General features: G+C 37.6%; 1 protein-coding gene across 4 annotated transcripts in view; it reads right to left on the bottom strand.

Moving 5' to 3' along the window:
• The window catches only part of ttbk1a (tau tubulin kinase 1a), a 63,300-nt gene that overhangs the window by 23,131 nt on the left and 27,921 nt on the right, over positions 1 to 12,248 (bottom strand). For 3 of the 4 annotated variants that reach the window (XM_022209908.2, XM_051945076.1, XM_022209907.2), the window contains 6 exons: positions 10,996 to 11,100; positions 2,841 to 2,906; positions 2,177 to 2,269; positions 1,262 to 1,387; positions 1,021 to 1,175; positions 625 to 835 (listed from right to left, as the gene is read on the bottom strand). In XM_022209908.2, the coding sequence (XP_022065600.1) occupies positions 625 to 835; positions 1,021 to 1,175; positions 1,262 to 1,387; positions 2,177 to 2,269; positions 2,841 to 2,906; positions 10,996 to 11,100 (756 nt within the window). Of the gene's footprint in view, positions 1 to 624; positions 836 to 1,020; positions 1,176 to 1,261; positions 1,388 to 2,176; positions 2,270 to 2,840; positions 2,907 to 5,979; positions 6,033 to 10,995; positions 11,101 to 12,248 lie in introns of those variants that run through there. The other variant, XM_022209909.2, reaches the window with a different exon arrangement.

Here is a 12,248-nt window from a genome sequence, read left to right as displayed (position 1 = left end):
TTAGTAAAGAAATAATAAATGAGAAAAAACTTAAAACAGAATGCGAGAATGCTCTTATGTACAACCAAAAACAAATACTGTAGAACGACTTCATTGAAAATACAGGCCTCCCAGTAGAAACAGAATGAGTCCATCATTGAAATGAAAGTTGTACATATGAAATATTGAAAAAAAAAAATCCAAGACTTGATTCTTAGGAATCAGTCTTTTTTTGTAATCTGTGAAACACCAAACGTTTGCATTATTCCAAATTGTTTTCAAAATGACTGCAACTGAATGCGGTCCTGAAGACGCATACTAAATGTGTGTTAGAGCAGCTTTACACCGACTCATACAGGAAACATCATGAAGGGGTTGGAAGCAAAGTGGTCTAACCCACTTTCTTAGTTTTTGAGAAAAACGGGTTCAAAGTTTTGTCTTTTCAAGAATGGGCTAACATTTGAAGCGCCACTGTAACACTATATTTGGGTTTTAGGTTTAGACCACTTTGCCACTAAAATCTCCACCATAAAATATTATGGTAATTATATAAAACTCAGTTTGGATTATTTTTTTGTGAGTTACACCACTCTGCTTCTAGCCCCCATCTCATCCATCAGTTAACGCTGTTCTGTCAGTTCGGACCTTGTTCAGGCTGATCCTGAGTCTGTTGCGGTTGAAGTCAGTGTCCTCCCAGGTCTCTCCCGTCTCTCCAGTGTGCTGGACTCCCGTCTCCCCGGGGGGTCGGCTCGGCGGGGCAGGGGGGGCGTTCTCTTGATCGCTGAGGTGTTCGTCCTGCAAAACGTCGTCTGTGTTCTCCCTCTGAAGGTCTCCAGGAACTGGCGTCACAATGGCTCTGTGGATACAGAACATGATGCTGATATTTCAGAAACACTTTCAAACCAGCTCACACAAGTGCTATATTTTTCTAATTATTTTGTATGAGGACAATACCAGCAGAATAAATAACACCAGAATAACACCAGCCTTGCCTCCAGCTCAGTTCTGATAAATGAGGTATAATGTGACTCTCGTTCTTACCCCACCATGGCGGCAGTGGGTCGGGTGTTGTGCTGTGGTTGGGTGGAGGCACTGGTCGACAGCGTGACATCACTTCCTCCCTTCTCCCAATCGAAAGGCTCATTCTCGGTGATGATTCGCTCCTTCATGCTGTTCTCAAACACCGACATCAGCAGCTGCACAAGAAACAAGACACACTCATGAATCTGAACTACAGTGGCAGTATTGCCCCCCGAAGGAGAGACTTTCTGACAGCGTGTACCTGGTAATCTGGTTTGGTGTAGTAGTCCAGGGCCAGGACGTGGTCCAGGAAGATATTAAAATCTGCAGGCATGTGTTTGAGCAGCATCCGATGGTCATAGCGCTCTTTAATCTGACCAACTTGTTCCTTGAAAAAACAAAAAACCAACAGGATTTATAGAAATATAAAAAAAGATGACGGTTCACAGACAACCAGACGGTCAAAACCAACATGACAATACGAATTAAACTGGTTCATGAGGGGTCGAATATACAAAATTTCTTTAAACATTCAAAAGGATCATGTTGTAAAAAATTTTGTGTAACGGTTGGCTTGGTTTTGTTGAGCTTTTAAGCACTTAGAGGCAAACAGGTACAAAACAAAACGTCTTACAAGGTAGATGAGGCTAACATAGCAAACAGCTTCCTTCTGCATCCTGCTGTCACAGAGGATCTCATTAAAGTGTCGTATGCTTCCACTTTATAAATCTGTATCCATTATTCTGTCCATCTCCTGAGAAAATATCTGGCTTTTCCACTCTCTGCACTGGCTGATCTCTGAATGTGTCAGTTTCAGTTGAGCAACTAAACCTGTATATTCTGTGATAATTCTCAGCTAGTTTACGCTGACCCTTTACATGGCACATAGTCATTCAATGCAGCTAACAGGGTTTAGATATGCCTATAATGTACAGGAACAGGTTTCTAGATTGCAGCTTTTTAAATAGGTGTACAAATCTTTTTTAAGCACATATTTAAAATGAACACATGGTTGAGTGTATTTGATATTACAGCTAGAAGGTTCTAGTGTAGCCGAGGCACAGCAGTTCATGTTGCTGTCGTGATCCTATGGCAGTCAGTAGTAGTAGCTGAGGAGGTAGTACATGGAAGTGACGAGGCTCGTGTTTATTGTTACGATCAGGTGAAGATGTCTGACCTTATCTTTGATCTTCCGCCATGGTAGCTGTCCGACGGCAAACTCCACCAACATGTAAAACAATGACCAAAGGTCGTCATGGCGACCCATTTCCTGGAGAAACACAACAAAAGCACAACGTTAAAATATTACTCTTCGATTCACAGCATCTAACATAAGTCAGGTAAGGCAAAATATGGGATAAAATGAGGAAAATAAAGCATGAATTATTTAGAAATGGACAGTTGGTGGCGCTAATTCTCCGGTTAGTGCCAGTAAACCATTGCAGAGGACACAGTGAGATAATGTGTAGAGAGCTGCAGTGAAACCTCAAAGACAGAAAACCAGGTGGATCGTTTCATGTATTAATCTGATGATCGCTGTTTTCATTTATTTTTCTGTCTGTCCAGCCAAGCAGAAGCTTCTTTAACACCACGTGTTCCATACATGTCCTCATTCATTTCACTCCATTGCATACTGTTGCATTTTTCTTTCATTGACGAGTCAAACCCAAACACTCTTTGGTCATGTTTCACGATTTTGCCGTTTCTAAATTAAACAGTGCTCACAAAAACACACATACTGTTTGACTGAAAGCAAAACGTATCTCTAGCATTTGTCAGAATAAATTATAGATTTTTTTTCCACCTCATTTATTCCTTTAAAGTCAACAAATAGCACTGACCTTGTTTTTATGAGCGTTGACTGAAGCGTAGCGAACCGTCCCTCTGAAACCTGCCACAGTCCTCGGCTGCACACAGGATGAAGCAAAGTTAGTTGGATGTTACATCAACAAGCTTCCCAATGTAAACTCACTACTCCATTTTGTATTTCTAAACACCACACTGCATCAGACACAAAAAATCTTGCAGCCCCTAGAAAAACCCAGATAGTTGCTCAGGTCTTCTGAACTATAGTCTTCTGATTTTGCGCTTCAAGCCTGATCAGCACTCATCAGTTTGGTGCGGCACACTAACAGTAATGTACAAACAGCATCATGAGATCAGAACAGATGTGTAAAAAGATATTTTGTGCTTGTTGTGGCTGAATCTAAATGAAAAATGTTTTGTAAAGACTGCCAACACCAGCACTGGTTACTGCTTCGCAGCTGCTACTGGAGAACCTCCAGACAAAACAAAAAAACTGAAACTGATCTGACTGGATCACCCTGTATATACATAAAGACTGGATGAATGAATGAATACATACAGAGAACACGGACAAACACAATAACACCAGATTCAGCCTTACAGACAAATGCAGACATCAATACATTGATGTATATATATTATATAAATTGAAAGTTTGCATGCCAGAAAACCTCTGATAATGGGATTCAGCCACTACAAACCATGTGTGTATTAGCTCCATTACAAGCTAAAAGTTTGGACGCAAAATCAGATTTTTACAGAAAAAGATCATAGTTTCATTGGTGTACTTTTCAACAAAATAAACATGATTATTATATAAAGAGTCACTCATCAGTATACATCTTTACTATAATTATCAGGTATTTATATTCTTATTTTTGTTTCTTCCCAGTTGTAGAGATATGATGGACACAGTTGAGATTTATTGGGATTTTTGTCTCCAAACTCTCAAGTCAAAGATCTAAAGTGAATAATGCAAACTGTAATTTTTTTTTTTTTTTTAACTTTTGCACTGAAGTTCTGATTTTTGTAAAACTTCTCAGCTCAAAAACTAAGCCCTTCTTTTCTTTTGTTAACATATAGTCAGCAATTGTCTGGTAGCATCAATGTATACTTAAAGGTAAACTGACTAAAATGGTGCATATCAATGAAAGCAAAGTCTGATCATGCCGTAAATACATCATAACGTCTCTAGAATTCATACTGATTATTATTTTTACAATTTTAAGAAAGACATTGTGAAGTTGAAGTTGCTTCCAAACTTTGGGCCTGTAGAGTACATTGTTAACACTGCTGTTGCATACGTATGTACTATTTTCTTTGCTTATTTTGTGCTCTTCTTTCTACTAAACTGAATTGTAGCGTCCAATCGGCTCAAAGCAGTAATCAGTGCTGGTCAGGTTTAGCATGTACTGCTAAAGTGAATCAGTCTGATATTTTTATGTCAATGTGAAAACAGAGTTAATTACACTAATAGCTTCAAATGCTGTGTTTTCAGTCAAATCACAAACATCATCATAACATTGTCTTGGGCTGCAGAAAATACTATACTTAAAGTAGAGCTGAATTCTGATGGAAAGGGAATAAATTATAAGTAAACAGAATCAAATAATGACACAAACAGAAACATCAGCAGAGGGTCACGCTGCATCCACACAGCCTCCATCCAGAGCAGACGACGAGCAAACACAGGGCGGCCATTAACATGTACCCCTGGTGATATTATTCATATTTGTATATTTGTATGGCGAGCAGGTTTTAGGACATTTATTTATGCCTTAATAGGTCAGTGTGATTCTGTATCTTCACTTGACAGAGTTCAGTCACTGGACTAGTATTTAGTCTTTGGCTTTTCCATTTGTTTCAATGACAGAAGAATTGAAAGGAGAGAATTAACAAAAACAGTACAAATAAATTAAAAGATAAATAACTAAATACATAAAAAATAAATACATCTTGTTAGAGTAAAATGAGTAAAGGGGTTAATTAAATTAATATTCTGAATTTATGTCTGCATTAACAAACATCAAGTTTGATTTAAAATACTGCAGATTTTCTTCATTAATTTCTGTATTTCAACATTTCTTCATGCATTTCTGTGCTTCTTTAATCTGTATTTCTACAGTTCTGCACACACACGTCATGCGTATTTCATTATCTATTTATGAAATAACTTTGTAAATTTCTTTTTTTATACTAAATTAAATGCAGAGAGGCAATATATTTACTTACTCTTATGGGAATTTTAAATATGAGTAACAAAAATGGAATTAAATTGGGCAACTGTTGCACCAGTGCACATTATTTACTGCACTAAGAGATAGAAAAACCTTGCTTGTTTTGCACATTTTTTACTAATTTTTTTTGTGAAAAAAGAAGCAAGACAAACAAGAAGCAAAAAAAAGGTATTCACAAATATGACATATGAATGCAACATAACTGAATTTGAAATGTTGCTCAGACTAGAATTATTTCATTGTATGTTCCCCTGAAACCAACTCTTTCCATCTTAATGATTCACTGTAATTTTCATCAATCACCTTTTTATACTGTCATGTCGTTACTTGTGGAAATATATTTAACAGTCTTCAGCTTTCAGTCACAACGTTGTGATAAAGACTGGACTGAGGAGCTGAGTGTGACTATTTTCTACTTGTTAGAAAAAAGAAAAGAAAGATGCTGGCCATTTTTTGTACTTCTTTTTTTTTTTCTGTTGTATAGTCTTTAATTCTTAGAACCAAACACTTCACATCCAAATTCACAAACTTTCTTATCGGCTTTGATGCTCTCAAAGTATTTATTGAGTTGTAGCGCGTGCCAAATCAAACTTGGCCTTTCCAGAAATACCAGCTGCTTAAATTTCCATCTTCTGCTTGTATCTGCTTGTATCACCTTTTTTTAACCAATATTATCTCAGTTGTGACAGACTGGTTGACGTGCAAAAAACAAAATGGTTAGTTTATTAGTAGTTAATAAATTATTGTAGTTTCTTTCAACAAAAAAGGGTCAACAATTAGTGACGACATCCTTTGTTTACAAAAGCTGTAAAACGTGTTCATAAAGTTGTATTGACACACTGCCTGCATGCTTTTTTTCCCTTTTCATTCAAGTTTCAGTTTGGTGATCGGCTGGTGATGCGGCCGTGAACCCTCTGTCGCTATAGAAACCACTCACATCCCAGGGTAACCATGGAGATGATGGAGAAACGGGAGGCATGCACGTCAAAATCATAAGTCCAAAGGAACTGTAAGAAAAACAAAAACAAGACTGAAACGTAAAAAGACGAAAATAAAACAGTCAACAGGTAAAAAAACATAACGGAAAGAAAACAAAAAACCATCACAGAACATAAATCATTGACAAAAGAACTGATGGCTGGTGAACAATACAGACTGAACATCAATAAAGTGAAAGTTCTGCATTACTCTGGTGACGGTTTGACATTCTATAGTTTTACCTTCAATTATTTGAATTCCAAATATATGCTCATCAAGAACAACCAATGATGATTTTCCTTGTTAATTGATCTCCTGATTATTTTCTTCCTTTAACAACTGTTTAGTCTCCATGAGTTGACTGTTTGTTCCAGAGAAGAATCCACATTGTTTTAAAAATTTTTACAAAGCAAGAATCTACAACCCAAAGACATTTCATTGACTGCCAGACAAGGAAAAGCAGGAAGTTCTCACAATTGAGGAGCTAAAAGCAGCAGATTTTCACATTTTTCTTTAAGACAATCAGTTAAGTGATCAAACGCTGCACACTATTAAAACAACACGACATAGGAGGTTCTCAGATGGTTCTAAATAGTGGTACGAGAAAGGTTGTTTTTTTTTGAAAAACAGTTTTTATGTTTGCAATAAAGCAATTGAGATGAGAAGTTCTGACAGTATTCTATAGTTTCTGTAGTGATAAAAAAAAAGTCTGAGTGGACAAAAAGAGTTGAGAACCACCTTCGTGATTCCTGCAACTCTAACTGAGGATTTAGTTTTTGTCGAGACTAATTACACAAAGAAAGCCCGGGTTTGTTGAACATGCTTCGTGGTCTATCGTTTCTATACAGCTTGTTGAAACAGCTTAGTGTTTGAGTTCAAACATCAGAGACAGAAGAGCTATTTATTCCATCCAGATGATTTATTCACCAGCAGAGTCCTTCAGAGGGACAACACACTAACAGTAGAGGGAGCTGATCCTGAAGCAGCCAGATAAGGCACAAGAACAGGGAGTAGAACACCAATGGAAAGAAGCCATAACGGTCCAAATCTGGTGGCCTTTAGCACACTCTAATGCCCTATTCCACCATATATCTCAATTATTGCATATTTTAATTAATTTGCCTTGTAAACATGAAGTGAATTACTGTAGAAGAGAATTAGGCCTTTTGTGGGTCAAAATGCTATTCATAAGTAAAACCACACCTTTTCCTGACTGATCTGAGGTTTTACAAATAATTAGATCTTATTTATGATATTTTATTTATTTATTTATCAACATCTTCACAGTAACATTTATTAAGCATTGTTTTCCAAGAATCATAAAAGCACTCTTATTCATTGTAGTTATTTTAATGGGTTTGTTTTCATCCTGTCTTATCCAGCCTATCTGGTGGTTATGTATAACAGACACATACGCCCAAAATAACTGAAAATAAGCAAAACATATGGATCACTTAACCTAAATCATGAGAATTTACTGAGTCAACTCAATTTCTAGTCACTTTCTGTTGTAAAACAAACATTTAATGTAGGCTAAACCAAAATGATTAATTCATTTGTTGATTTTTTGTTGACACCGATTAGCATTTAGACAGACAGAAAGTACAAAGTCGCTGCTCTCTTCCCCACCATCTCCCATCCTTGTCCTCTGTCGGTTGTAAAGCATGGATGTGTAAACGTTTGCACAGGAAACATTAGAATACAGGCGTGTAGATCAGTCCTAGCCTCTTGTTTGCTTCCCTTTGTAGAATCAGGGGTGTGAACGAAAATGTCATTTTGTTTTGGTGCACATGAAGAACAGACGGCTCACAGACCAAAGGGAGATATTCATTGGATTTCAGATTTCAAACGACCGTGTAAAAGTCTAACTAAGCAAACTGGACTGGGACTGTTTAACCAGGTGAACACAGTAGAATTAACCTGGCCTGTAAGAATGCAAGTAACTCAGATTTTAACAGTAACAATAAACTGTACTCTACAGCGTAGCTAGTCAGACATAAACTGGACTAAAAGATTATAACTAACCAGATGAAAACCAGATTGTAACTGTGTAAGTAACTCGATTTGACTTGTGTTCTGACATCATATTGTCTCTGTGGTTCCCTGGTGGAGGAAGGAGTTACCAAACTCTGTTCCCTCTCAGTCTTTAAGAAAATAGCTCTTTAATGAACACCTTTGCGCTTGAGAGACTGCCAAAAGTGAGAGAAAAATACATACAAAACACAAAATTTCTAACACCTCCCACACTCCCTGTAGGCACCATGGTCCTATTATCACACTTAAACTTGTTTTATGGCTCTTATCCAGGTTGTGTTCTCCTCACTAGATCCTTGCTTGTGTTGTATCTACTTTCAGATGTACGCTGCTTTGGATAAAAGCTAAAGGAAATTGTAGGATTGTGGACATATTGTTAAAAATACAAAAACACTGAAACGCCTTCCGACCATTCACTTCGACTGCTAACAGAGAACAGAGACATAAAGAACTGATCTCATCAGGAGTGACAGACTGCTGCAGAATAAAGTCTCTCATTTTTTTCCATCACTGTCGCCTCACAACTAGAAGATCCTGGTTCGTATCCGGCCTTACTGGGATCTTTCTGTATGGAGTTTGCATTTTCTCCCTGTGCATGTGTGGGTTTTCTCCGGCTTCCTCCCACAGTCCAAAAACATGTTGAGGTTCACTGGTAACTCTACATTGTCCGTGGGTGTGAATGTGAGTGTAATTATTTGTCCCTAATGAGGATGAAGCGGTGTATAGATAAAGGATGGATTACTTCCTGCTCCATCCGTCCTCCACACTGCACTTTAGTGACGTGAGTTTCTAAAACTGATCAGAGCTAAAGGTGACAGGAAGCAGCAGTCGTCCATCGACACATCTGCAACAAATTCTTTACTGGTGCAGACGGCAGATTAAAAGACAAACAACAGAGCATTTCCTTGTTGCAGAAAGAAGCGAGATCAATAAAGAGATGTCAGCAGATGTTCCTGATGAAGCTGGGAGGGGCTCCTGTTTGATCGGAGCTAATGTCCCTCTGTGTGAGAGGCGATGGAGGGATGAGAGAGCAAGAGAGGGAGGAGAGGAAGCAGAGAGGCAGCAGGGTAGAGAGTAGGGGGAGGGGAGGAACGAGAGAGAGGCAATCCTCTCAGATCATTGGGCTGAAGCTGACTCAGCTGTAGAGAGGGAGAGAGGGAGGGAGTGGGAGACAATAGATGATGGGTGGAGGGAAGTGAAGAGAGAGAGGGAGAGAGAGGATGGAAGCCTAAGGTCTCTCACCAGTGACGCATGTTAAAGCATCAAATATTCATCTCACTGCTGCAACAGAAGCAGCACAACACTGCAGGAGATAGAGGAGGAGAGGAGAGGAGAGGAGAGGAGAGGAGAGGAGAGGAGAGGAGAGGAGAGGAGAGGAGAGGAGAGGAGAGGAGAGGAGAGGAGAGGAGAGGAGAGGAGAGGAGAGGAAAATAGGAGGTGAGGATGAGGAGAAAGAGGAGCAGGAAGGGGAGAGGAGGAGAGGAAACTAGAAGAGGAGGAAGAGGAGGTTGATGGTATATGGAGGCAGCTCACGTACTCACTGATCTAAAAATAGCTCACAGTTCAGTCTGACAGAGAGACAGAGAATAAAGGAGAGACGAGAAAGAAAGCGAGCCGAACGTTTGGAACAGAGTGAAACTACAAAGACCAGCAGACCTGATCACTGACTGATAACCAAAATCTGCTCACAGCAAAAGCCTCCAAATCTCACAAATCCACTCTCAGGATGGTCCGACTCCTGTTCCGACACGTACGGCTTCTGTCAGGTTACAAAAAATAATCAATCAATCCCTAAGATTTGTTACTGATGACAGTGAAACATAGCGTACAGGACACCAGGCCTCGAACAAGGTCACAGTAAGAGTTGAAATCATGTGCTGCAGTGCAGTAAACACACCCATCTGTCTGCCTGCGAGCTTTTCCTTTGGAGCTTTTCATTATTCAGTTTAGTTTTTAATGCAGCATAAAGTAAAAACTGTAAAACACACCAGAAGAAAACGTGTTGGATACGGAAGACACGCCAAAAACAAAATTAAAATCCTACAAAGACGAAACAATAATAAAAAAAGGATAGCAAAGCAAATTAAACAGTAAATAAATAATTGTATTCATGTGCTTCATGACAATAAAATATTACACTAGATTTTATTTAGATTAGGATTTAAAACTATGTTTGTCTCAATACAAATCAATGAAATATGATTCAATGCTTGATATAATGTCAAAGTTTATATTTTAATTAAAAAGAAATAACTACTAATTACAATCAGCTAAATATTGAACTAAAATATACAAGAGAATGCTAAATAACAATTTTATTTATATTAAATTATCAGACCTGTGTTAATAAAACTTACTGTGGTTTAATCAGATTTATTTACACATCAAATTAGTCTTTGTCCTTTTGCATAAATGTAGCTGGACAAAATGGTCTTTATTTATTATAAATCATGTTCACTGTCATTCTTATCGATGTTATTATAACTGCTTATAAATTACAGTATTTTGAAGAAGCAGGACGATTAGATTTAGAGTCATTTGTGTCAGGAGAAAGGGTGAGTTTCAACTTCTTACCACTCCTTTTGAGCAAGTTATTTTCTTTTGTTGAAATGTTCAAAACAAATGTTCAAAAATCAAAAAATCAAATAGTTTATTACTGTTAAGTAAAATATATAAATTATACTACCAGGCTATAATGATAGCATCTCATTTTTATGATTTACAAAGCTCCTTTTTTTAAATACTGGTATGCAAAATTATCATATTATTATCAAAAAATATCAAAGTCATCTTTAGAAGGATGTATGTCAGATGAATTAACTATCCAGTGCATTCTTCAAAAATTGTTCTTCATAGGAGCGAAACTGGACATATTTTGTCTATTCCCCGTGAGATCAGTTTCCAGTGTTGTTTTTCTGGCTCTGTAGTGAAAGTCACTCACCGGTCGGACCTCTCCGGTGGTGTTGGTGTACTGTCGTGCCAGACCGAAGTCCAGCATGTAGCACTTTCGGTAGGTGGAGGGAAGCCGGCCCATCGCAAAATTCGACTGCAAAACAACAACAAACACATCCTGTTACTGCATACAGCACTTCCCATGTTACGTTATAATTCTACTTCTCTACAGTTTACCTTAATTACATTTATCTAACAGCACGTGTGAAGAACCCAACAAATGCATTCAAGACGAAGCTATCCAAGGGTTTGGAAGCAGAGTGGTCTGACTCACTTTCTGTAGTTTTTGAGAAAAATGTGTTCAAAGTTTTGTGTTTTCAAGAATGATCTAACATTCGAAGCACCACTGTAAGACTGTATTTGGGTTGTGGGTTAGACTGCTCTGTTTCTAACCCAATCAAGTGGAGTTGAAATAATAGTAAATTAACTTCCAATGTGTTTTTAAATTTATAAAAGAGTAATCTATTCACGTAAAAATGCTAATAATTGCACAGGTTCAGCTTCTTTACTCCAAAACTTTGTGAAATTGTGCTTTAAATGCTACGTTCTATTACAAAAGGCCTACACAGTTTGTACCGCCTGATAGCAATACTAAGGAGATTATTTTGTTAGAAAAAAATCTGATCTCAATTTATATCTACTGTTAGTATTCTCTGATGATAAATATTAATACTTTCCTACTTTGTGTTTTTGTTTTACACTTTAAATTAAAGATAACATAAAATCCACGGCTTTCTTTTTTTGTATACAGGAAAGCTGACAATAATCTTATGTATTTAAAATGTTTAAATAATTAAATGGGGTTGAAATAATTGGAAATTGCCTTACATTGAAACAGAATTTTGCTCAATGATGCTGTTTGGTAGGTCAGAGAAATCACATCATAAAGTAGTGCAGACAGTGAAAATGCTTCAGCAAGGAAAACAAAATCAATCAGATGTATTCTTGTTGCCTGTTTGCACCCTAAGAAATATATATTTTTTAAAAATCCAGTAATTCAACTGCACTGAAACGACTCTATTCTTAGTGATCATGTATTATTCAGTATATTTCTGAAATTATCTATCACTGCTCTGAGTTCCTCAAGGACAGATTCTTTCAGCTTTCTGTCGCTTAAAAGCATTTTCAGGCCAAAGGTGACAGATAAACTTCTGGTTTTCAGTCACAGTAGAATGCAAACAGTTTGTGAGTGGTTTGTAGTTTAGAAGATTTTTACTCCAGGCCCCGATCCAGACTGATGAG

Source organism: Acanthochromis polyacanthus, chromosome 3 (assembly GCF_021347895.1).
Source record: "Acanthochromis polyacanthus isolate Apoly-LR-REF ecotype Palm Island chromosome 3, KAUST_Apoly_ChrSc, whole genome shotgun sequence".
NCBI lineage: Eukaryota > Metazoa > Chordata > Actinopteri > Pomacentridae > Acanthochromis > Acanthochromis polyacanthus.
This window is presented reverse-complemented; position numbering and strand designations above follow the sequence as displayed.